The 26651-nt window shown below is 39.8% G+C and overlaps 2 protein-coding genes across 9 annotated transcripts in view; one reads left to right on the forward strand and one right to left on the reverse strand.

The window, feature by feature from the left end:
• The window catches only part of RFX7 (regulatory factor X7), a 146791-nt gene extending 135982 nt beyond the window's left edge, over positions 1–10809 (reverse strand). The window contains exons 1-2 of one of the 2 annotated variants that reach the window (XM_033851711.1): positions 10715–10809; positions 10379–10541 (exon numbers count right to left, since the gene is read on the reverse strand). In XM_033851711.1, coding sequence (XP_033707602.1) covers positions 10379–10539 — 161 coding nt within the window. In that variant the 5' untranslated portion in view covers positions 10540–10541; positions 10715–10809. Of the gene's footprint in view, positions 1–10378; positions 10542–10714 lie in introns of those variants that run through there. The other variant, XM_073801040.1, reaches the window with a different exon arrangement.
• Positions 10810–11401: 592 nt separating this feature from the next.
• The window catches only part of TEX9 (testis expressed 9), a 215369-nt gene continuing 200119 nt past the window's right edge, over positions 11402–26651 (forward strand). For 3 of the 7 annotated variants that reach the window (XM_073801047.1, XM_073801045.1, XM_019950646.3), the window contains exons 1-2: positions 21577–21685; positions 26222–26251. Coding sequence is in view for 4 of the 7 variants with exons in the window: in XM_073801044.1 (XP_073657145.1) it covers positions 21594–21685; positions 26222–26251 (122 nt within the window). In the remaining 3 variants the exon portion in view is untranslated. Of the gene's footprint in view, positions 11559–21576; positions 21686–22577; positions 22600–26217; positions 26252–26651 lie in introns of those variants that run through there. The other 4 variants (XM_073801048.1, XM_073801049.1, XM_073801044.1 and 1 more) reach the window with 3 other exon arrangements.

Consider the following 26651-nt stretch of genomic DNA (forward strand, 5'->3'; position numbering starts at 1 on the left):
TGTACAGACCTCAATATACAACATGAGGCCAAGAAAAAACAAATATGGACTAGGGTAGCTAAAGAATGTTTTATAGTACAATAACTTGTGCTATGACTTCAAAATAGTTAAAATGTGATTAAGCAGGATTTGGAGACAGGGGAGTGGAGATTCTAGAAAAGATACAAAGCAGGAGTGAAAGCAGGACCACAAAATATAAGACAGACAGTGGAGTGCCTGCTGCACTGAAGTGGAGCTGAATGCTTGTGAACAGCAAGAAGTAGGGCTGGATGTACTGTACAGGACTAGGTTACAAAGGCCTTTGAAACCTGATAAATATTCAATCACGGTACGGGGGGCAAGAAGAAATTACTGTAGGCTTTAGATACATAAAAAAGGATGTTGTAGAGACTGATTTTAGCAGCAGTATACAGCATCACTGAACAGGGGGAAAGGCCAGGGGCAGAGAACAGCCATTTTGCTGCTGTAATAATCCAGGAATGAGATAGTAAAGCACTTAGCTATGGTCCTGGCAGTAGAAATAGGAAGATAGGGAGAAACTTAAGTGACAAGGCGAACTTGGCAACATGTTAAAATATTGGGCAAGGGATGAGAGAGAAAAATCAAATATGAAGCCAATGCTGCTAGCCTTATAGAATGAAGGAACACGGGTATCTACTACCAAAAGAACTAGAATAATTGGAAAGGAAAGCAAATTGAGGTGGCAAGGCATCATGGCACAGAAGAAGGTTTAGTGTGAAAATGCCAAGTTTAACGTGACAATGGTGGCAACCTGTACTCTGGCGAATGAATGAGTAGATGTGGTTAGAGTTGTCTGGTGAGCCTATCTATTTCGTGACTTTAGCAAAGATATAAAAAGAGAAAAAGAATGGATGGCTGAGAAGTAAGTATTTGGATATGCACAATTAAAGAGCATCTAGAGGAAAGCAGCAGAACAGATAAAACATTAATCAGAGGTAAGGTCCCGAAAACAGAGATCCTACACCCTTGCCCATGGAATCCCCAATGCCTGGCAGAGCAGCTGATACAAAGGTGACTCTCAAAAAGGAATGAATGAGAATTTCCAAAGTGCGAAGGAATCTTACTAATCAGAAGAAAAGTTACAAAATGGAAAACAGAGTCTCAGAAAAGGCCACTAAGTTGGCAAGAAGAGCAGGAAGCCAGACTGCTAGAGTTAAAATGGGTAAGAGAGAGAAAAGATCTGAAGGACAGACGGCAGCCTAAAGGGAAGAGCAGCAGGATAGACAACGAGCATTATTTTACTTGTTTGGATATTTTTCCAAACTAAAATTAATACTTGCTCATTTAAAAAAAATTGGAGAATATAACAAAGCAGAGGGAAAAACCATACGTTGTTCCAACACCTAAGTGCAGACACAGTTAACACTTTTAAAATATATGTTCAAACTTATTCTACCAAAAATATGAGTGGGCTTACATACCATACAACAGGATAATATGTGAGGGACTGGAGGGAGGGAAAGAGATAAGGAAAATAGTAAAACTACCAGGGGTAAGATTAGTTAGCAATAATTACTATATTTCTTAAACCTTTTCTTAGTGGTCAGAAAAATAGTACTTTTCTGTTATAATTGTTATCATCGAGAGTAAAGATTTTTGCATATTTGTTAATAGTTTATGCTATTCTTCCTATAAAATGAGTATCTACATTCTTCATTCACTTACCTAATGACGTTTTTCTTATGACTATGAATGAGCTCTTTAGGTCTTTGAGGGATCAACTGTTTGTTTTACTGCAAAACCTCCAAGGTTGTTTGCTGCTGATTTAAGGAAGCCCTAAGCATGTATAAAGCCACAGGAAAAGCAGCCTATGGAAAAGAACAGTTTGATGATGCTGACAGAAAAGGGGTATGTGTTAAAACAAATTCCCTAAATATATGGACACAGATGAATCCAACGGGGAAAGCAAACTGCCTCCAATAATAGAAAAGTGCATAGATATAGATGCCAAGATATAGGAGCCAAGATATGGGCTGAATGAGATACATGAGGGACCCCCACATTAAATATTCTAATCCTCTTCATGAAGTGGCATCACTCACTGAGTCAATTCAGGGTACACAGTCCACTGCCAAGACTGCTATTGGAGCAGTTCTGGTCCCCTGCCCCAGCTCCACCCACCCTCGTCCTTTTCTTCTCTATTACTACTTTATATTATTGCTTCCACCTCTGTGCATTAAAATTTAGATGAGAGGATTGTGATTGGTGAAAACCCCACTCCTCAGTCAAGCAAACTTTGTCCTAAGCTATTTTCCTCTAATTAGTCTCATTACTGGCAAGGCTTACTGTCATCCACAACTCTGAATCTAATTCCTGATAGTGGGAATAAAGACCTCCCAGTAAGCAAACTGTTAAATGTATCTGGATCAATAGCCCATCCCTTGATTTTTTGCTAAGGCCATGATCCTGAATTTTGCCAATAAAACTATTTTGTCCTCACTGAATCTTTCTCTCATCTAATTCGGTATTTGTTTATACCATTGATTACACCATCACTGCATGTAACAAAATCTTACTTTTGTTAAATTCAATTATGTTGCATACAACTACACACAGAGGGTGAATGTAAGGTAGAGCTAGCGTCATATTGCTTTTTAATCTTTCTATGCCTGTATGCAGTAGACATTAAAATAAATGTGCACTGAATTCAGTTTTCTTTGACCACTTGATTCCATAAATGCAGGATTAGTTGTTGACCTTCTCACTTCTTTGGAACTTGTATGTACAGAATTTGCCCAAACAAAGCTTGCTAATATCTTCTACTGCAGAAAAAGGGATCATGCATTTAGTAATTTGACAGTTAATTTTTTGATCATAGATTGCTTATACACAAATGCAGTTAATAAATCTAATGAATGCAATCAAATTACGGAAATGATTCACTTACATTAACTGAAGCATCTTGTTCAAATACATTTCCCAACCTCACAGAAGCACCAACTTTGCTCCAAGCAAGATATCACTGAAGTGACCCTCTTATCCAATTACATTTTAAAAATTTCATGTATACTGCAAAAACAATGGCAAATTCTTGGCTCTCCCATATACAAATAATATTTTACTGTCATATTGTAAACTACTTATTATGCAGTGATTGCTTTGTTTCAGGTATATTCGGTCTCTGAATTCCTATAAACCTTACATATTGGAAAATGAGAATGTTTCATTTAAATTCAGTAAAAATTCACTAAAATGGATTCATCTCAGGTAAGGCCAGTCTAAATTACTGAAAAAAAACTAATTTATACACTTTAGATCATTGTTCCTTAGGAGTTGGGAGAAGTTTCATGGAAGCAGTAGCACATGAGTTGGATCTTAAAGTTAGACACTTACATCAACAGAAAAAAGAGAAAGGTTTTTAAGGTAGCAGGTAAAAAGACCAGCACAGGCATAAGCAGAGAAACAAGATAATGAAAGCAAAGAAAAAGGGTTATGGATAATACAAACTGAAGTAGCCAATTAATACAGTAATCCCATTCCCATCTTGAAGCTACTTAGCAGCAAAGGATCATCAAAATAGGAAAGCCACAGAAAAATAAAAACACAAGAAAGAATGAAAAACACAAACCCAAGTGCTCTATATGCTTGGTTTGTATCTTAAAATTAGGAATCACAGATGGCAACCCCAAAGCTCTAGGGAGTCATCCATCAAGACAACCAATAGTTCTGATGCTTTACCTATAACACAGCTCAAATTCTAAAAATCACGGATTTCAGAAAGAAAAGGGGAGGTAAATATAGGGCATATGTACCATCACTTCCTATTCCCATGCCCTTGGTAGGCATCACTCATTAATCAGACTTGTGGCATGCAAGTTCAAGTCCATTTGAATCCTGTGTTGAAATGAGTGTAAAGGTATCCTTTGCTATCTGAACCCTTCCTATCCAAACCCAGACCACCACAAACAGGTTCAGGAATTTTTTTTTTTTTTTTTAAGATAAAGCTATTTGGAGGATATGGTATTTCCCACCATATGTACTCTTGCTTCCCCAAATTCCAAAACAGAACAGATTCGGAACCTGTCACTCCGACCTCTCACTCTTCAAATTAAGAAACCAAATAGGGTACAAATAGCAAGGAATACACTTGTATGTTTTCAGTTTGTTCTGAGATACAAAACCTCACCTCCCACACATTCTTGTAATATATATAGGAGCTCCTGTAATAGATGCCTGATAGAGGTATTGTGCATAATTAACCAAACCTCATTGTTTTCTATTTCCTCTTATGAATAGGAAGTACACAGTCCATGACACAGAAAAAAGTAAACGTCTCAAGAAAGAAAAATTAAATCATGTTTTAAAGTTTTTATTCATGTGGGTTAAGGTTAAGCGTTAACTACCTTAATCTCATAGTCAGCAATCAAGTGCATTAAGGTTTCAGAGCTTATTGTTCCTTATTATCCTGCCCAGGGCAGAAAGAGTCTTCCTCTTATTGGCCCATGTTACTCTTCTTTAACCTGAACTTTTAGAGCCTCAAGGAAGCAGAAAAGAAAGCAACTAAAAAGACCAAATGCAGGGGGCTTCCCTGGTGGGCAGTGGTTGAGAATCCGCCTGCCGATGCAGGGGACACGGGTTCGTGCCCCGGTCCAGGAAGATCCCACATGCCGCGGAGCGACTGGGCCCGTGAGCCACGGCCGCTGAGCCTGCGCATCCGGAGCCTGTGCTCCGCAGCGGGAGAGGCCACAACAGTGAAAGGCCCGCGTACCACAAAAAAAAAAAAAAAATGTCTACCCTTGATGAATAAAGTGGTGAAGCTCAACTCAACACTCAATTTTCTGAAAAGAATACACACCTTTCTTATTTACATAACCAAATTTACAATATAACACTCTCTACTGCCTTAAAATATTATATTATTACTACAGGAGAAAAGTTCCTATGTGACATGCTCTTAAGTATTGAGCACCTCTTCATAAACAAAACAATCACACAAATAACCCCCCTAGTGCAATCTCTCAACTAGCAACTAGTAAACTCCCCAACACCAGGGAAGCACTACATAGTCTCACATATTTTTGCATAATCAACAACAGCTCTTAGAATACATTAAATGTAATACATGCTCAATAAATATTTGCAGACTGAATCTCATGTAACAGAACTCTTGCACGAGGTAACAATAAGTGAATTACACCTTCAGGTAGTTCTCCTGGGCTAGCACCCAAGAAAACACTGACAAAACCTAACAATCCGTCCATTGAAAATGTTCTGCTGATTGTTGATTAATTAAATGTTAGTCTTTCACTGTACTTATGGTCTGCTTTATTATTGCTGTCAATATTAATTTAGTAAAAGAGCCATAGAAATTTAAGCTAAAGGAACTTGCAGGGTCATCTAGCATAAACCTTTCATTTTGCAGACAAGGAAACGAAGGGGTCTACTTTTCCCATGCTCTGGCACTTGTCACCGCATTTCCTGGTCCTCTAACTGAATGAAAGAGACGTTTTATTGCACATTTTTGCTTAGGTTAATATTACATGTGAATGGGCATTCCTCAAATGCCAGTCTCTAGAATAGTACTTTGTATACAGCAGGTACTCAGGTGAGTACTTAAACACTGTTCTTGCTTAAAGTGTTGAAATCTGAGTGAACGACAATGCTCATTTTCATTTGTACAGTTTTAGTGTGTAACATTTTTCTAATATAAAAAGTGATTTGACGTAAGTTTTTATTTAAAGCGTCTTTCATAACAAATAAGACATTTCTGCCTTTCCTACCACTGTGAAGTTCATTTCCCCCAATAATACCAAAAACTAATAGTGACACAGAAACCAAATCAGTTCTGCACATTACATCATTCAAGACACCTCCCAATGGGGAGAGCAAACTGGTCAATAATTTATACACACACATGATCAGTACCTAAGTTAAACAAGGCCATAAAGTTGAGGGGTTTGAAACTGCCTAACTTGCCTATCTGAGCAATAGGGAAGACAATTTCATCAGTTTCTGATCATAGAGGAGAACAAGGAATTGCCTTCTTTCTGGAATCAGAAACACTTAGTGCTAGGATGCACCATCACAGCTGGCCTCAATACAGACAAGCTAAAAGGACCCTAAGTCTTCGGTGTGCTTGGTATGGAAGATAGGTTGAACTCGGTAGGTGACATGTCAACCAACTAATCAAAATGTTTAAAAGCCAGCTGATGTACTAGTCAGTCTCTAATTTTAAAGCAAAATGAAAATCTTGGGCTTATGGTTAAAGTAAACTCTAAAGTCATGAGCTTTATAGCAAATGTTTCCCACTGAAGTTGAAGAAACAATAACTATTCCTTAGAGCTAAAAATTGCCTGTCCCAGAGCCAAGAACAAAACTGAACTACTGAGTTCTATGACAGGGGACAGAAATCAGAACAAATATGGCGCTAATAAGAAAAACGTATGGATCGCCGTACTTTGCTCACTGCAACTAAGAAATAAGAGAGTAAAACAAAATTGCTCAATTTGGGTTTAAATTCTAAATCTAAAATATACCAGATTCAGAACTCTGTATGACTTACAGGATTAAATAAAGACAAGGAACTATAGCCACAGCACTGCTCCCAGGATCTGACAATGAATCAGAGGAATCCTATAGCTTCCCTGTCACTCAATTTATCTCTTTCCATAAAGTGTGTAGAATAATGACACATCATATAGAACTGTTTTAAAAAAATGGTTTTTAAGGTCTTACTTGCAAATAGTTACATAAATAAAAATAATAACTGATAATAATGAATTCTTTTAAGAATCCCTGAATTTGTTTGTTGAGTAAATACAGTATTAGAACATTTTCTACAATGAAACATCATGATTTCTTTTGAATTTATAGGTAAATGTTTGTCGTCTACGTGACAGTCTAATTCCAAATATGCTAATCACCCCCAAACATGCAGGTATGATTATTCTTAAACATAACTAATCACAAACAGGCAGAGTGATTTCAAATGCAATTTTTCCACAGTAATTTTATTCTATCAGAGTTTCAGGAAAAACTGCTTTAAAAAGGAAAAGAAAAGCACTTAAATTCTTTTGGTCTAAATTAAATACAAACATTCTTTTTTTTTAAAACTGGGAAGACACTGGGAGATAAGAGGAAGGAAAAACTTGCTTCAGTATTCTTTTTTCAGGTAACCAAAGAGGGGTGCAATGTAAGCTAAAGAAGTTTGCAGTGAGGTTAGATTGTGGCTTTGTTTTAGGTTGCCAGTATGAGTTTTTATTTAGAAAAAATGCATGAGTTACTAGCTTTCCTTTTTTAATGAAAAGTTTATATCAGAATTCTATTATTTTCTATTACTTACAAAATATAAATACTATGTTATAGCATATTCAGTATTAAAACACACCTCTGCAAATAAATCTCCTTTCAAGTGAGTTGTGTAAGTGATCTGGACCTCTGTCTATGGAGTGGGAATAAGGAAGACCAAGAAAGGTACAGGCTCGTTACATTGGACTTAAGCTGAAGATACCCGTAAATATATTACACAAATACTACAAGACTATCAAGTTATCAAGTTAGTAACTTTATTTTGTAGAACTATCTTAAAAATACATTATATTTCCAATTCTTAAGAAATCTGGTTTCTGATGTTAATCATTAAGTACCATGATTTCAACTCTGAATACTTAATATTTTTTCCAAAGACTCATTTTTAATGCTTGAAATAATCATGGTCATACTTTTATCTAACAGTATTTTAGTTTACTAAACAGAATAGATTAATTATGAACTGACATAATAAATAATTCATTATCCAGCTAAAGGCCTACATCACATACTGTATATGTGTAAAATAGGAGGACAAGTTCAGACTTGTTTGTGACCTGCAAGTCCAATTATTTAGAAACTATGATCAACCTAAATGCAAAACCCTTTTGATAATTATTAAATGCCACATTTGTTTAATGCAATTTTAAATTCTCATTAGTAATGATACCAAAGGTTGATACAGGATGTACTACAAAACTGATAATCTTTCAGAACATTATCAAGTGATAAAATAATTGGTAAAAAGATACTGTTGCTTCAAAAAAATGAAAAGAGATACCTAAAGAACTGTACTCTCACCTATTAAAAGTCATTTTAATTTTATACACATACACACACTATTTCGTAGGAAGAGATTGTGGTGAAGAAGATTTCACTTTCTAATGTCTTTATTTTATATAGTCACTTGATGAATAACATAAATCCAGTCTTGCGGAGCAGCGGCTATGAGTCTATATATTACATAGAGCCACTAACGTTGTTTATGATCCACAAATGTTGTTTATTCTAAAGTTTTAAATATAAAGAAATAATTTTTGCAAATAGGATTTCTAAAGCTTAAAATTAAATGCTACTAAGTGTGCCAGTACAATTTTATGAAGCTATAAAATTGTACATTTGGGGATTAAGGTGTTTGTTGTCAGTTTTTCTTTTCAGAGCAAGTACCAAAAACTGAAGCACACTGTACTTCAGAAGTTTTTCTTACATTAAAATCAGCGCGGTTAAGTTGTAATGGATGTGTAAATATAAATTATCAATTAAAGAATAATTAAATCACATGATTTACCAAAAAGAGCACCACTCCACTATCATTATCATTCAAACACTTCAGTCCACTGCCTATACAACTTATTCATATTTTAAAAATATAAGGTGAAGGTTCCTTTCCCCTACTGTTCTCATAATAAATTAAAACATATACTTACTAATTCAACTTTCAAATTTGCCTTTCTTAAAAGATTTTAGTCCTTTAACTTGGATGTCCCTTACCTGAATGTAAAAACCAAAGTGCTCAATTCAGATTTCAGAGACACTAGTTACATCAAGTTAATAGGGGGGAAAAAAAGCCTGGTTTCTGGAAACCTTGATGGTAAGGAGATTAAGCATCTCTTCCTTTAAATTACAGCTTTAAAAGGGCGTAGGGCATCCATCGAAGAATAAAGCCTTCTCTCTCTCTCTCTCTCACACGCACACACACAAGGCAATCCTATTTATCTGACCTATTCAAACTGTCACAGCAGGACTATTGTTAACCCTAAAAAATTCTCCTTTAAAATATTTAAACTTCATTTTAAAATTAAAACTGAAAGCAAGATACTCAGCTGCCAACTACTGTGTAGTATGAAACTATTAAAGCCTGCACTGACCTACTTCATATTATCATCATGACTATATGGATGTATGCCAAGAAAATAATGAAATTACTATATAACAAACTTTAATTTTCTATTCAAAAATTGTCACTGTTTTTAAATGTGTAAATATTGTACTGCAAGGCCAGTTGTTTTATACTTTTTAAGTTGCAATACAAAAAAAGGAGTTTTGATATTTCAGTAATCATATTCAATGATGAACATGCAAGATCTCATTTTTAAAATCAGAGCTTTTTTAAACACCACATTTAATTCTATTTTTAAACTTCTATTAAAAGCAGTCTCTTAGACTAAACTCCAAATAATGCTTTCCATTTTTAAAATAGCACTACACTTCTTAAAACATGTCAGTTAATGAAGAACCCTACAAAAATAATGCAAGTTCATGTTCAAAGAATATTTGCAATGGCTCTAACAGAGGACAGACTTAAGTCAGTGTATTTAATTATTAAAAGACTGCTACCAGTCTTTCAGAGTTTAATCTAATGTTGAAATATTAGAAATTATCATACAAGAAAGTATAGGAATAGCAAAGGATATTTCATCCATGGTTTCTAAAAAAAGACACACGGAATGGCAACACATTTATTTTAAATTAAACACATCCTTTTAAATTAGAAAATCACTTTGCTGTGTAAACTACCACCTTAAAATATCTCATACTAAAGAAACCCTTTCTTCACAATCAATGCAAAGATTAAGATCCCTGGAAGAGAATTTTAATCTCAGAATAAAGAATGCAAAAACATCCAGAAACAGCAGCTAAACCAACTGAAAGGAAGAGACACATTAGGTTTTGTGCTGCATATTAATATTCTTACGCACAGTGTCTGTTTGGTGAAAATTCACAATACACTTCTTCCTCCCAGTATGACTGCAAAAAGGAGTAAACACATTTTACATTCCTCAGTCCCAAATTCATGCTACCATCATGCACCATGACTTAATTTCGACCCGTATTCCTCTTACACATAAGTGAAAAACATAAATGACTTGTTTATCTGCACTCGAAATTGAGGAGGGGGCAAAAGCATTTTTTGGCTCCGGAGCCCAGGAGCTGATGCAAAGTCCCCACACCTCCAGAGGTCCTATGAATATGCACCCGACTTTGTGGAGACCCCCATTCAATGAATGCATCAGCCTCCTCCTCGGCTCCCTTGCCCGCCGCCCCCCACCCGCTTTGCAGCAGAAATGTGCCTGGGCTTTTTTACCCCAGCGATGGAGGATCCTCTTACCAGATGGAGTTCTTGATCCTGTGTTGCAGCGCCCTGGCCTCTGTCCCTGGCAGCCCGGGCACAAGGGCTGGCAGAGCCACCCCCGAGTTGGGGGCGCTGGGGGGAGGCTGCTGATGGGCATCAGGCTGCTGTGGTGGCGGCTGTTGTTGTTCCTCTGCCATCGCTGCTGGAGGGGGGGGGAGGGACGGGGGGAGGGAGGGAGGGAAGATGGGGGCGCGGGGAAGGGTGAGGGAAGAGACGGGGAGGGGAGGACGTCGGGGGAGAGGAGGAGGGGGGAGGGGAAGAGGAGGAGGAGGACGAGGAGGAGGAAGGAAGCTGGATAAGCTAGGCCTTTACCCCAGGGCTCGAGTGAGTCGCTTTCGCCTGCCGCCTGGGGGACATCACCGGGGAGACCGAGCGGCTCCTTACGGCCGGGGCGCTTCACCGCGGGAGAGGCATGGCGGCGCCCCTCAGCCCCCCGCCGCCGCCGCCGCCGCCTCCTCCCGTCAGCGGCCGGGGCTTGGGGGGGTGAGGAGGGGGCGTCTGAACACGAGGTGGGGGGCAGGGCTCCCCCAAATCCAAGGAGAACGGTTGCTCAGGGACCTGGCGGCCTGGCCTTCCTTTCTTGCCCCCGGGGCTTTCTACTCCGGCAGCCCCGCGCTGCTGCAGCCCCAGGCTCGGCTCCACGCCACTCCCCACGCCGCCGCCGCCGCCGCCGCCGCCGCCGCCGCCGCCGCCGCGGCCACCGCTGCCCTGCCAGCCCCGGAGGCAGCCCAGTGCGCGCAGCCGCACTGCGGCCCGGCGCAGACGGCAAAACACCTACCGCTCGGCCGCGGGGGGGGGTTGGGGGGGGCGTGGACCAGTGTGTGCGGGATACGCGCGCGGGCGCGGGGGGCGCACGGGCGCGGAGGGCGGGCGCGGGCCAGCTGGGCCCGGAAAGTGAGCCGCCGGGGCCGAGGAGGGGACTGGCCGAGCTGGTGGAGGAGAGCAGGAAAACGTGGGGGGAGGTGCTGGCGAGAGAAAGAGAACTTGCGTGAGGAGGAGGAGGAGAAACCAAATTTAACATTTGGCGTGGAAATGGGATTTTTTTTTTTTTTTGCATCCTCCAAGCAAGTAAAGTGAAATCAATCAACATTATCCTCCCTCCCCTCGGCAAGTGAGGATTACTTTCTCCTTGGGTAAAGGAAGAGAACTGAAGCAGGTAAGAGCATAAGCTGACTTTTCAGAAGCCCCCAAAGAAGAACACCCGTTGGAATTAACCACCCTTTAGGTCATTCAGTCTTGAACGGAAATCGCAAGGCAGGAGCTGGGTTGAGTGCTCCTCGGTCGGGCATTCAAAGCCCTCCAAATCTGGCCCCACTTTAGCTATCCAATCATAGCTGCCTCCATCCCCGTGCAAGAACTCCCGGCTCCAATCAGTGAAGTCTCCATGCCATTCTCAATGCGCCGCAGACTCATTCTTCCTTCGTGCCTTTGCTCGTGCTCTTCCTCTCACCTCCCTCCCCACCCCACCCCCCTTTCCTGGATTGCCCTCCCTCCTCCTCTATACCGCTCTCCAGCCAACCCAAGCTCTCGGGCACAGCTCAAGTCGCGGCTTGTCAGGGTCCCTGGCAGCTAAGGCCCCTGCCTGCCTCGGAAAGAAACGCGTGTAGTTCTCACAACATGGAGGCTCAGGCTCCAGCCACAAGCTCCTTCCTTCGGAGCCAGTTGAACCCCTGGACGTACTCTCTGCCCCCTACCACGCTACTCATCTTTAAGAGCTAGCTTTGCCCACCAAGAGTAAGACTCCCTGCCAGAAACATGCAAGTCCCCTTTAAGAGCAGAAGAATTGGCTTTTCTAGGTGGGGCTGATCAGGGAGGCCTAAACTGCCTGGGTGTAGAAGACTACAGCCAAGGCCTCTGGCACCAGACGGAACAGCTGCTCAGCTCACACTGACCTTTCTATGGGCCTGTGGGTGTTATGAGCTATTCTGCTTTAACTTTTCTGACAGTTTCTATCAGGTTTCTACCTGTCAGATTCTCTGGCCACTTTCCTGCAGTGCTTGGACTTTGGGCAGTGAGTCCCTGCCACCTTTTAGACTCCTCCTGGGTGGGGAATCTGATTGGCTTGGGTTTCTTGGCCTTTGGAGTTCTAGGTTCCCTGCCTTGGCCTGGAACCTTTTCGCTTTTGCACCACTGTGCCCTCAGGCCTGACTCACAGAATCCACTCCCAGCTTCCCCCTGAGTTCTTGCACGTGGTGGGAGCAGGAGGAGTAGGAGGGAGGAAGGATATCTGCGTGCTAGACAGCTCCTCCATGAGGATTCAAAGCCCCTTGGATTCCTTTGCACCCTGAAACCCACTGCACTGACTCTGCCACACAAACAAGCCCCCTCTTCCATAACCTAGGGTCACTATTCGCTTAGCCATTTTTAGAAAATATTAGTTGTTTATGAATTCATTTTGCTTATGGACCCTTATGTTCTATGTAAAAACAGGCTTTTTTTCTGTACCAAATTGATAGACGTGCTGTGCACTAGACAGAAGCTTTGAAGAATGAAAATGCCTGATGTTTGCTGAGCACTTTTTACTGTGCAAGGCCGACCTAGCACTTTCCATATATTGTCATCCCCAAATTGTATAATGTAGTACTAGTCTCCCTATTTTACAGAACCAGAAGCTTAGCGAGGTTAACACTCTTAAAGTGACCCAAATAGTAAATGAGGGAGCCAGGATTTGAATCCTGAAGTCTAATGCCAGAGCTTACAAGCCTTGGTGAAAATGAAGTTATACTGAAAAATCTTGAATGCATGTCTAAGCTGTATATCCATGGGGAAGATGGAGGGAGTAAAAAGGCATTGGGGAAAGTTGCAAAGTCTCCCAGGTTCTAATTTTTTTACCTTGCCAAGAGAGAATGATGGCTCCACGTTGCCACACCCTGGGAGGGGGAGACCCTAGGGAGGAGGTTCATCCAAGAAGGGTAATGTATCTGAGACTGCCAAACGCCTTAAGAAAAGGAAGCTGAGAACCAAGACGTTTCTTTTAAAATTTACTACCGGGTGTCACACAGGCTGACTTCCCGACTGCTATTTTTCAGTGTTTTATAGGTTCCATAAAAGAGCATGTCATCCCAGCAGCCACTAGAGGGCACAGCAGAGCCGCAACCCTGAACTGCCCTCTAGCGGCCTGACGAGAGGGCAGTGTTGAGCCTGTGGGCCCTCAAGGGCCCACGGGGGGTTGACATCTGGGACTCTTAGGTTCAACCAGCAATGAGAGGGGTCGCAGATAATGTCAGACTTAAGAGATCTTATTGCCAGAATGGACATCCTTGCAGGGAGGCTTTAAAGAGTCAGCCCCCACTGCTCACTTAAAATCTGGGAGTGGAGTGTGTGTTTTGTTACCGTCTTCCGAGAGGGCGGTGAATACGGTTATACCAGTAGAAACCTAAAAGAAATCTGATGAAGTTATTCAAAATCGTGGGTGGGGACTCAAGCCAAACCCAGATACCTCGAGTAAAGGTGGCAGTGTAGCCATGGTGCTTCTGAAATTGTGTTTGCCCCCCTCTGGTTATGAAACTCTGTACTAAGGTCCCTCAGGGACCCAGAATCAATGTGGCTGAATTCCTCAGACCTTCGGTTTGACTCAGTGAGAAGTAGCGGAAAACATTATAGTGAACATGAATTTTCAAGAGAATACACTAAATTTTGAGCTTTTGTTTCTCAACCCTGAGGAGTATAAGTCTGTTCTCCCTGGGAAAGTGTACTCCCGTGGAAAATTTTGAGAAACACTGATGTAGTGGGGAAGAAAGACTCCAGTCTGAGAGTCAGAAAACCTAGGAATTCAAACCCTCTGTTCTCATCTCTATAAAAATGAAAATCATTACCTATCTCACAGGGTTATTGTGAGAAACACATAAGGTGATACCTAAACCAGGGAAATGCTGTACACAGAGAAAGACAATCTATAAGGTGGATCGTGAGTACCTTGAAGCCTTATTTTATCTTAGTAATCCCGGGACACAATTCCTTACTCCTGGGTGTTCATATTTGTTGAATTGAGTAGTTACCTAACCTGAATTTTCTTAGCCCAGTACATTATACCATCTTGCTCTCTTATGTCTAAACTTTGTCTCCTTTATGAAACTAAAGGAGTACATATGTTTATGTACATATGTTTATCATACATTTATTATACCCCATACATAAGTGTGTCAGGCATTGAAAATATAAGATAGGTAAGACCTGGTCCTAACTTGAAGTAGTTTACATTCTGGGGAGCAGAGAGACCTATTAATATATACTAGTTACACAAGGTGGTGAGTATAGTGGAGGGAGGGATTGGTCCTGCTCAAGGTAAAAGAGCTTTTGGAGAAGGCCTCTTGGCTATCATTTGAATGGGGTCTCATCGGGTGAATAGAAGTTCAACAGGCAGTACACTGAGGGAAGATGTTTTCAGGTCAAGGAGCAGCATGAACACTGGTGTGAAGCCATGAAAGGGCACATGAGATGAGTGCATAATGCAGAACCCAGTGTTAGCTCTGTGCTCAGATCCTTAATGGAGTGTATAGGGGAGGGAAAGGAGGGGAGGGAGACACAGCCCATTTTACTAAATGTTACTCTGTGTTAGTTACGATTGTTCTGACAAAATGAGGCCTCAAATAGGCTCATCATTGGTTAATATTGGTTAAGTGCTTAAAGTGTACATTTAATTTCCACCAAGTATGGTGGTTTACAGATGTGGAAAAGATCAGGTTCTACCCTCTTTTCCTTTCCCTCTTAAAAACAAAGGATTCCCTCATCCTTTTTTCCTTTATCATTACTTTCTCTGCCTTCTTCCATTGCAAACTTTTCCCTCTAGCAGCTGAAAGTGGAATATGTAATTATCTACATGTTATTATTTAAGGGAACAGGGAAGGAAGGCTTTCCATCTCCAAAAAAACTTTCTGTGTATCAGAAAGTGATGATTAATTTCTTTGGACTAAGCTCTTGTCTTTCAAAATGCATGTAGTACAAGGGGAGCTGATGTATCAAGTTCCAGTGCTGTAATGTAATTGAGTTTTCAGTCTTTTACTAGCATTAGAGGGAGGGAGGTGAGGGCAGTCAGGGGGAAGACAACAAAGAGGAAGCAAGATTACAGAAGAGGGAGGTTGGAAGGCTCAAAACCAGGTGCATATTGGCAAATTTGGTTAAATTTTCTCCATGCCATACTTACTAATGTTAGCATGATGTGAAAATATGATTTCTCCTGTTAGAGCGCAAATATTTTATTATGTCATCAAAACAATGGTTTGTTAAGGGGAAGTGGCCTAACTATTCAAAAACTGGGTAAGGCAGCAAGGTGTTAACAACCCTGTCACTACCTGGCTATGTGACCCTATCTATACCAGTCATTCTGTCAGGTCCCTTTACTTACTCCTAAGGATTATTGGGATAAAGTTCTCGTAATGTACTTGGCTCTTCAAGTGAAAGGTATTGTGAAAATGAATGCCAGGTACTGCTTTGATTTCATTTAGAAATTTTCCACTGTTGTTACAATACACGTTTATGTTGTGACCTGCATTCTTTTTTTATGAAAGAAGGTTCAAGTTAATATCATCCGTCTGAATTTTAAAAGAAATGTTTACATGGCCCCAAGTAGCAATTTGAGATCTTGGAAATTCAGGCCAGCAGCAGCTATGAACAGAAGCTGGTAAAGGAAAAGCATATTTACCTAACCCTAAAAGTGACAGTAAAAAGACACTAGAGCCAGTCCTACAATGAGGAGGTCAGCACTGGTGCAGTCTGAACTGGTAGAGCCTAGTCAGTAATCCACAAACTCATCACTCCTCAGTTCAAGACACATTTAAGTCCCTCTTATATACTAATTATTATGCTGAAACTACAGAAAGATTTAAAAATAAGTGGTAAGGGACTTCCCTGGTGGACCAGTGTGTAAGACTCTGTGCTCCCAATGCAGGGTCCTGGGTTCGATCCCTGGTCGGGGAACTAGATCCCACATGCGTGCCGCAACTAAGAATCCACATGCCACAACTAACAAGTTCGCGTGCCGCAACTAAAGAGCCCACATGCCTCAACAAAGATCCTGCGTGCCACAGCTAAGACCCAGCACACTCAAAATAAATCAATAAATCAAAAAAAAAATTAAAAAAAATAAGTAGTAAATACAGTATTGTTCTAATCTTCAAGAAGTTCATAATCTAATTGGAACATAGACATATCAGCCCACACATATTTTTAAACATGAAGTGAAAATGCAGGGGACAAACAAAAAAATAAGTGTGTGCCAGGATAATTTATTGAGCTATTAATTTGGTTTATGTTCCCCTTATATTTTCCCTCCTCTCCATTCCAAACATGCTTCAAGGGAGTTTTGTGTTTATAGGCAGAAAGAAGTTTACAGGAGCTCCATATTAGACCATTCCAGGGGGCACCACTCACATTGTAATTGAAGCCTCCTGGACCACAACTCCTTAGGATGCTGTTACCCCTGGAGTTGTGCCCAGCAATTTGCCTTCCAGGTTCCTTGCTCCTAGAGGGATTTTGCTAGGGGGTTCAAGAGGTAGGGGCATCTGGTGAGGGAAAGGAGGAAAGAGAGAGAAGGAAGGAGGGGTTGTGCGTAGGTGGAACTGTGGCAAATGAAAAAATTTCCCAAACTGGAAGAGAGTCAAAGTTCAGGGTTGCAGTAGTGGGGACACCAGCCCTGTTTCCTCGATCACCCCAAGTGATAGCCAGACCTCAGACAGATGCATGGTGACCCTATGGAGGCTGGATCGCCCTACCACTCTTGGTCTATGAGCAGAGCTGTTGCTTGGCTTCTAGGGACCATGTATCCCTGAACAATGAAGTTGTCAAAGTCCATCTTCCCCCATTTTCTGGGCTCAACATAAATCTTCCAGACTCTAGTGCATTTCTAGGGAAGAACGGAGGGAAGCCCAGTAATAACTGGGATTGGAGTTCCTTCTACTTCAGTGGAATTAAGGCTGGGATCATTTAAGTCTGACGTGAATTTAATTTGATTTAAACACAATAAAGAAACGTGACATTTCTTGCACGCCCAAATTTGTACTTACAGCTTTAAACCTAACTAGTGGTGGATACTATATACAAAGCAGTGTTAAGCGAGATGTGTAAGATTAAGCATCACAGTGAATGGCACAGCTAATAACTGCTGAGGGAGTTAAGAGAAAGCAAAGAGCAAATGGAGGTGGCTTCACGGAGGGCCAAAAAAAAGTAAAACAGAGGTGGCTTCACAGAGGGCTTCGGACAGAGTTGGAGTGTAAGGAAAGGGAAGAAGTTTGTGAAAGTGGGAGAGAGAATGTCAGCAAGCCAGAAGGGAAAAGCAGTGTGAACAGAAGCAGGAAAATCAGCATGACTAAAGAGACAAACAGGAGACTGGCCTAACCGGAGTGAATAGCTGATGATAAAGGTTGTGCTGGGTACCAAATTCCAAATCTCTGCTTCTGTCCTCGCTGTATAAGGCAGGGTTGTATCAGAGAACAACCAGTAGAATATATTATAAATTTCTTGTAATATTCATTATGATCACATATTTATCACAATATTTATTGTAATTTTTCTATTATAATATATAATTTAAAGGAACTGGCTTGCCTGATTGTGCGGGTTAATAGGTCCAAACTCTGTAAGGCAGGCCAGCAGGCTGACAGGCCAGAAACTCTTGGGCAGGAACAGGCGCTGCAGTTTACAGGTGGAATTTCTTCTTCCTTAGGAAGAACCTTAGTTTTGCTCTTAAGGCCTTTCACTTGATTAGATGGAGTCCACCCAGAATATCAAGGATAATTTCCTTTACTTAAAGTCCAATGATTGTAGATGTTAACCACATCTAACAGAATTCCTTCACAGCAACACCTAGGTTAGCATTTAATTGAATAACTGGTACATTAGCCTAGTCAAGTTGACACATAAAACTAACAGTCACGTTCACTACACTCTTTATGTCATCCCTCATGTATTTGAGAAGAGGAGGAAGTCTTTGGACTTTCTTCTTAGGAACCTCAGGAAAGATCCTTTCCTATGAAGTAGGGCAACTTGTGTCCTTTCCTTGGGTACATTTATTTTCTTTGCTCTTTTTTGTATATAAATATACATACTCCCAGGAACTTCCTGTTTTTCTTCATCCTTCCCTCCCGCCCCCATTACCTGAAGTTGTACCAAGTAAGAATTGTGGTTTGATGTTAGTATGGGTTTTTAAAAAATCTTTTGTTTTTCCTATTTATAGTGCCTCTAATGTACCTATTAGCATCATTCTCCTGAGTTGGCCAAGCTCTCAGATTTCTGCCTTCTGTAGCTACCCTCTAAAGGGCTCAGCTGATGTAAGCCTCCATCCTCGTCACTTGTAACCCTGGGTCTGTGGTTGGAACAGGGCTCAGCATCCAACATAAGGGCAACCAATCCCCTGGTGACCTGTGAGCTGGCTAAATATAAGGTCTTTGCTCAAGGAAGAGGTTAGTAATTAATTAACAAATTGATTCCTTTCTTGGAGAATATGAATATGATAAAGAGAGACAGTTAGGCAGTTGGCGGTAAAAAAAAAATAAAGTAGCTAAGAGACACAAGTGAGGCAGACCTCAGAAAGCATTAGGCAGCAGCAACCAGTAGAGGGAATAAGTAAGAGGCAACTGTGAGAAGACAAGCAGAAAAGGCTTTCGGAAGATAAGATAGTTGCTTAGTAATGGTAGGAGCAATAGGCCCAGAGGTGGGTAGAAACTGGGGAGATTTTTTGATGGAGCTCCAGAGTAAGAGGGCACAAATGAGGAAGAGCAGATTATTGGCCAGGCCTTGGGGAAATCCAGAATAACTGACCAGAAACCAAGGAGCAGAAAGTCTAAGTGACTTCATACAGACTTGAAGAGAGCTAGGGAACTAAAAGTCCATTTAGGTTCCAGTGCAGTTCTAGCAAGTGGTTTATTTCCTCAGATCCTCAGGAGAAGGTTTCCATTGCTACCTTACTTTAGGGTGGATCTCTCTCTTCCAAAAGATTCTTACACATGCAGTTATGGTCCTGACCATCTGAAGGGCTCAATTAAATGTCAAGAATTGCATCCTCTTGAAAGTCTTACCTTATCCATTCCTCATCTCACCCGCACCCAGGTTGAGTTAGCTGTCCCTTTTCTGTGGTCCTTTAGGACCTCACACAGCCTTATGTCAAAGACACTATCTCATTATATGGTAATTGTAGGCTTACTTGTCAATTTCTTGTACTTACCCTCCCCACCGTTGGCTCCAAGTACTGTGAACTGTATGTGGTTAGGATGTATGTTTTTATAATTTTTTTTTTTTTTTTTTTTTTTTTTTGCGGTATGCGGGCCTCTCACTGCTGTGGCCTCTCCCGTTGCGGAGCACAGGCTCCGGACGCGCAGGCTCAGCGACCATGGCTCACGGGCCCAGCCGCTCCGCGGCATGTGGGATCTTCCTCGACCAGGGCACGAACTTCTGTCCCCTGCATCGTTAGGCGGACTCCCAACCACTGCGCCACCAAGGAAGCCCTATGTTTTTATTCTTTTCTGTATCTCCTACATATAGTACAGTCCCTACCATAAAGTAGCCAAATAATAAATGTTTGTTGAATTGAATTATTGGGTTAGAGAGAACTCCTTTTGTTTAGGCCAAGAAAAAAAAAGGCAGGATGCAGGAAAAAGCAGAATGGGCTAATAAGAAAACTCAATAGCTTGTCCGTAATAATAGTGCATGTACTAAGAACTTAGTTAATTCATACTTAAAATTCATGTCTCTGTGACTATACAAAAATTTCCCAAGCAGCCAAATATTGTCTGTTCAGCTAGACATCTGGTGCTATGATTCACCAGTTTTAAAGGTACTTTGGCCAGCCCTCTTCCTTTTTTTTGTTTTGTTTTGTTTTTTGCGGTACGCGGGCCTCTCACTGTTGTGGCCTCTCCCGTTGCGGAGCATAGGCTCCGGACATGCAGGCCCAGTGGCCATGGCTCACGGGCCTAGCCACTCCGTGGCACGTGGGATCTTCCCGGACCGGGGCACGAACCTGTGTCCCCTGCATCAGCAGGCGGACTCTCAACCACTGCGCCACCAGGGAAGCCCCCTCTTCCTTTTAAGTAGAAGGGTCGGCTACGTTCTCCCTTCAGCCTCCAGTTTCTCATCTGAATTCAGATCCACACTCTTGGACAGGCCAGGCTTGAGGCTCACTCTCAGGAACATCCTTTGGGCTTCAGAGCTGAGAATCCAGGACCCAAATCCCAGCCATACCCCTTGCTACTTTTGTAGTCCCAGACAAGTCCCTCACAACTCTCTGAGCCTTGGTTTCAAAGTGGTAGAAGTGGGGAAATAGGACTCCCTTACATAGTTATGCTGAATGTTTGATGAAAAATATTTGTGAAAATACCTAGCACAATGTTTTATACTTCGTAAGAGCCAAATAAATGTGAATTTCCTGTATATTCCTGAGGAGGTGGAGAAGGGAAGGGAAGACATAGGATGATGGTGGAGGACAAGGACCTTGACAGTAACAGGGCCCCTGAAAATCAAATGGGCCAGCAGCTGAGGGACCGTGTGCCACCACTTGAAAATCTGTTAAAGCACAGGTCTTAGTCATCCAAAGCCACACTGCTCCAGAGGCAGCTGCCACAGGAGATTTTTTGATCAGTGTGGAAGGACATTCAAACCCTGCCAGGTTGAAATTGGGGCACAGTTGATAGTGAGATAGGCATCATTAATGGCAAGGGGAAAATTTTTGGCCTACACGAAGCAGAGAAAAATTTGAGATTCATCTAATGCTGTCTCAGAGAGTTCTGAGAATGTACAGAGGCAACCCCTGCAAATAAACCCAACACTGGAAATGGAGAAAGAAGGGAAGGTGTTAATAATCAATTGAGGAATCTCAGAGTATTCATAGGAATTTCACATCCACATGTATCCCTTCTGAGGTCCCGAAAGAAAGCCCAATGAGACCAGCTACTCTTCCCAGGGACTTAAGAGCCCAGATAATGTGTGTGTGTGTGTGTGTGATTGAGGGAGGGGGGCGTCAGGGTTTATGTTTTCCAGCTGCTCTGGGTAGAGTTCCCTTAAATCAGGATTAAAAACTGTTAAAGTTAGCTCATAAACAGGCTATGAACAGGCTGCTTGGCAGGCAGGGATTGAGGTATGGCAGGACGGGGGTAGCATTCCAAAACAGGATGAGCTTGTTAGTCAGATTTTTCTGACTGAATATGTCACAGATGTCACTGATTGCTGCCTAATGTGTCATTTGTTATCAGGCGGAAAATGCTAAATGATTACAGCTCTGCAGCAACCGGTGTCTCCCACCCCCATGAAGGAACACTTTTTAATTGAATGGACCACCGAATCTATTTTTAAAGGCAAGTGACTCAAGACTAAGTACCCCTTTTCACTCTAATTGGTGAACATCGTTTTCTCATTTCGAGTCCCCTCAGAGATGCTGTTGGAGTAGGGCTTCAATGTTCTTTCTGTGTCGTAGATGCTCTTTCTGAGTATATTTTTAAATGTTTTGAAATTTTAAAAATGGTAAGATAATAAGTTACCACCCACAAATAAATTATATTTAATGGTGTTTTGAAAGGGTTAGTTTTAAAATCCTGTGTTTGAAGATTAAATCAAGACGTCAGACTGAAGGAAGCTTACCTCTACCAAATCTTATGAAATGACAGAAAAGGTTGAGAGATGGGGGAAAGGGGAAGGGGGAGAGGAATAATTGGTAACAGGACTGGGGACAAAAAAGTGTCATCAGTGTATCAGAAAATTTGGAAAATTTTCTTGGAAAAACAAATTAGAGCACCTGAACCTCAAATACTCCTAAGCTTAAGACTGCTAAAGGATTAGAAGCAATTTCAGGGCTGCTCCCATCTCAGAAAGAGCAGATTCAGTGCGTAGAGGGTGCTAGCATAATGACCAGAGCAATGAATGAAGATATAGCAGTTGGAGCAGCTGGACTGCTGATCTCCTTCCCTTTTCCTGCTTAGAATTGTCCCCAGATTAAAGCAGTGAGCCTGTGGGTCCTGGGAGCCAAAGATAGAATAATAGCAATGGACTCCAGGAGGGACAGGGAGACCCCTCGCTCTGAAATCACTCTGCCCAGCAGCATGTCCTTCCCTTCTCCTATAATCACCGGAGTCAACTCACATTAAGAAGAAGTAGAGCACTAAAAGGAATTTTCATTTACAAAGTAAAAGATTAATCAACGTAAGAATAACCCAAGTTTGTAGAGGCAACAAACTCAGTAAATACTGAAATAATACCTGTGGAAAGATAAATGAAAAGTAAGTATAAATTTCATCTTATTTTAAGAAAAATATAACTATAAGTAAAATATATACTTGCTACAAATTAACAGTTATCTTCAAAGAGATTAGGACATTATTACATTAGTGGAAAGGAAGCAAACAGTGATCTTAGGGGTTAAAAACATGATTTTCAAAATAAGAAAACTCAGCAGATGTGTATCATCAATAGAAATTCCTTGAAAGGATAACTGACTTTTGGATGAATTTTAATAAAATAAATAATGAATCCAAGAAAGGTGAAGATATTCAAGAAACAGTGGAAAGGAAAGAAACTAGTTAACTTGTCTAATTATGGCCTGTGTTTAAAAATTAGTAACATAAAATTAAAATCTAATTAGATGCTGGCAGACTTTTCCTGTAAAAGACCAGAGAGTAAATATTTTCAGCTTTGTGGTCCATACAGACTCTGTCTTAACTACTCAGCTCTGCTGCTATAGTGTGAAAGCAGCCATAGATAATATGTAATTGAATGGGCCTGTTTGTGTTCCAATAAAACTTTATTTACAAAACAGGCAGCAGGACAGATTTAGCCTGCCTGCCACCCCTGTTTTGGATGAATGCAGCATAAAGATGGCAGAGACAAGGTGTGATGAAGAGATAAGAGGAAAGTTCTAAAAGGTCAATTAATAATGAACCTTTACAAACCTAACAATATAACATCAAAAGTCATGTTTATAATATAACGTATAAAGTAAAAACTGATAGAAATACAGGTAGTGATGAAAAATACACAGCTATTTTGGAAGACTTCAACCCAGAAATTGACAGATAAAGTAGGAAAAAAGGAAGCAAGCGTAGTGAGAATTTGAATAACACAATAAAGAAACTTGACTGAATAGGTGTAAAGGACTGTACACAATAAATGGTGAATGCATAATCTCTTCTAACACACATGCAACATTAACTACTTTCTAAAACAAAGAGAGAAAAGAAAATGTTAATAAATTCCCAGATAAGAAATCATTCAGGTCACATTCTTTGATCACACTGCAATAAAATTTGGAGTTAGTACAAAAGAATACAATTTTTGTAACTTGGAAATAAAAAACCCACACCTTTAAATAACTTTAACTTAGAATAACTTTAATGAAAAGAAATGTAAACTGAAGCTATCAATTATTTAAACATAACAATACCAAAAATTTATTAAACGTTACTATACAACCAGCTTTGTGGTAAGTGATCCACCTGGATTGTCTCATTTTATTATCACAATAATCCTGAGAAGTTGATTCCATTATCATCTATTTCACAGATGAAGAACTGAAACACAAAGCTCTGTTAAATAACCTGCCCAAGGGCACATAGTCCATAGATGACAGAGTTGGGATTTGAACCTAGATAGTATAGTCCAGAGCCAGTATATTTAACTGCTACAACAAGAAGAACAATGAGATCAATACAATTCAAAATCTATACATACTCAGAGAAAACTTATAGCCCTGGATGCATGCATTAGAAAATAGGAAAAGATTGAATGGAAGTAAATTGTGCATACAGTTCAAGAAGCTAAAGGAAGAAAAATAAAAATATATAAGGAAAGTATTACTAAAGAAAAAACCAGAAATGCATGAAATAAGGAGTAGAGTTAATCTGAATAAAATTAAAACTGATCATCTGAAAAGAAGCAAAAATATCAGAAGTCTAGAATGTTTACTCAAGGTTAAAAAAAAAAGAGAGACAGAATTATCAACCTTTGAAATAAGAAAGGGACATTATAAGTATAGAGTAGATTCTAAAAAATCTGAGATGAATACAAAATTTAAGATAATAAATTAGAAAATTCTAGATTAAAATAATTTCTGGAAAATAGAAATCACCAAAATTGACCCATGAAGAAATAGTCACCTTAAAACAACAACAATAAAAACAGTGAGAGCATAGTCAAAGCTCTCTCATAAAAGGTCACCAAACAAAGATGGTTCTATAAGTAAGGAACAAATAATCCCTATGGTATATTAATTAGTTAATCCAAAGCATGGAAAAAATAGAAAGTTTTCTAACTCATTTACATTGGAGCTGACATGGCCTGAATTTTAAAACTGGCAAGAAAAGCGTACACTCACTTATGAACACATATACAGATATCTTAAGTATTGGTATTAGTAACACTTTACTAATGCCAGAAATGTATTTTTTAAATGTCATAAGTAAGAAGGATTTATCTAAGCTATTTATCTAAGGTATTCAAGGCTGATTCAAAATTCAAAATATATTAATGCAAATCATTACATTCAAAATAAAAAAAATATTAAGAGATACAAATGGCGTTTGATACAATTTGACATCTATTTTTTTTAACATCTTTATTGGAGTATAATTGCTTTACAATGTTGTGTTAGTTTCTGCTGTATAACAAAGTGAATCAGCTATATGTATATATGTATCCCCATATCCCCTTCCTCTTGCATCTCCCTCCCACTCTCCCTATCCCACCCCTCTAGGTGGTCACAAAGCACAGAAACCTGTGCTATGCAGCTACTTCCCACTAGCTATTTTACATTTGGTAGTATATATATGTCAATGCCACTCTTTCACTTCGTCCCAGCTTACCCTTCACCCACCCTGTGTCCTCAGGTCCATTCTCTACGTCTGTGTCTTTATTCCTGTCCTGCCCCTAGGTTGATTAGAAAGAAAACCACTTTTGCCAACCAGAAATAGAAAGAAACTTCTCTGTTTTAATGAAAGATATCTGCATACACAAGCATCATAGCTAATGAAGTATTAGAAGCTTTCCTATGAAAGTTTTTTCAATATTGCTTTGAGAGTCCTGGCTAATGCTATATGATAAGAAAAAGAAAGTTAAAAGTGGCAAACCAGGAGAAAATATTTTCAAAATATATATTATTACATTTAATAAAGAACACCCCAAAATTGATAATAAAAATATAAGCAACCTAATAAAAACATGTGCAAAGGATCTAAATAACCACTTCCATAAGGAGAAATGTAAATAATGAATAAAAAGTAATTTAAAATAACAGTGAATTGCATTTTTTTTTTTTGCCCTTAGAACTGGCAAATGTGTAAGAGATTGATAATATCTAGTGTTTATAAAAATGTTGGGAAACAGGTATTTTCATATACTGTTGGTCAGAATGTAATTTGTAAGACTTTCTTAGAAAGCAATTTAGCAGAATTTACCAAAATTTTTACTCTACAATTTCTTTTACTCAGCAATTTTGTTTCTACTGTTTCAGCCAAAAGAATTGTTCATAGTGCACAAAAAAGAAAATACTTGTTTGTGTGCACCAGGAAATTTTAAGAAAGTTTGTTGCAACATTGTTTCAAATAGTGAAAAATTAGGAGTAATTTATATATCCGTTAGTAGGGAAATTAATTAATTATGTTACATTGATACAATAGAATACTGTGCAGCTGTTAAAATGAGACTGATCTGTATTCGACAGAAAGAGCTGAGAGATGTATTTTTAGGCTAAAAATAAAATTACAGAATTATTGTGAAGTGTGGATGTGAATTTTTTAATGTTACACATACATATGCATATACATATATATATATGCACATATATATGTGCATGTAAATGTATAAAAAATAATTTGGAAGTAGAATCACCTAATGTTTTTTTTTAGGGAGGACAGCAAGAATGAGGGACAGGAAACAGAGGTAAGACTAATGTTTTAGTCTCTATATTTCAGTGTTGTTTGAATCTTTCAGTGAAAATATATCCTGTAAATTTCTATGATTTTTTAAAGTTTTTTTTTGAGTTTTAACATACTGAGACTAAAGTGCACAAATTATAAGTATATAGCCCAATGAATTTTTAAACGTGTATTACTCATGTAACCACTACCCAGATCAAGATGTAGAATATTTCTGCTCCCTAGAATTCTCCATTGTGGTCCTCCATTGTACCCACCACCACAGATTATTTTATCTGTCCCTGAAATTCATAGAAATAGAATCATACAGCTTATTCTAATTTTGTGTCTGGCTCTTTTAGTTTCATATCATGTCTACTATACTAATCCATGTTATCAGTTCTTTTCTATTGCTTATAGTATCC

Source organism: Tursiops truncatus, chromosome 2 (genome assembly GCF_011762595.2).
Source record: "Tursiops truncatus isolate mTurTru1 chromosome 2, mTurTru1.mat.Y, whole genome shotgun sequence".
NCBI lineage: Eukaryota > Metazoa > Chordata > Mammalia > Artiodactyla > Delphinidae > Tursiops > Tursiops truncatus.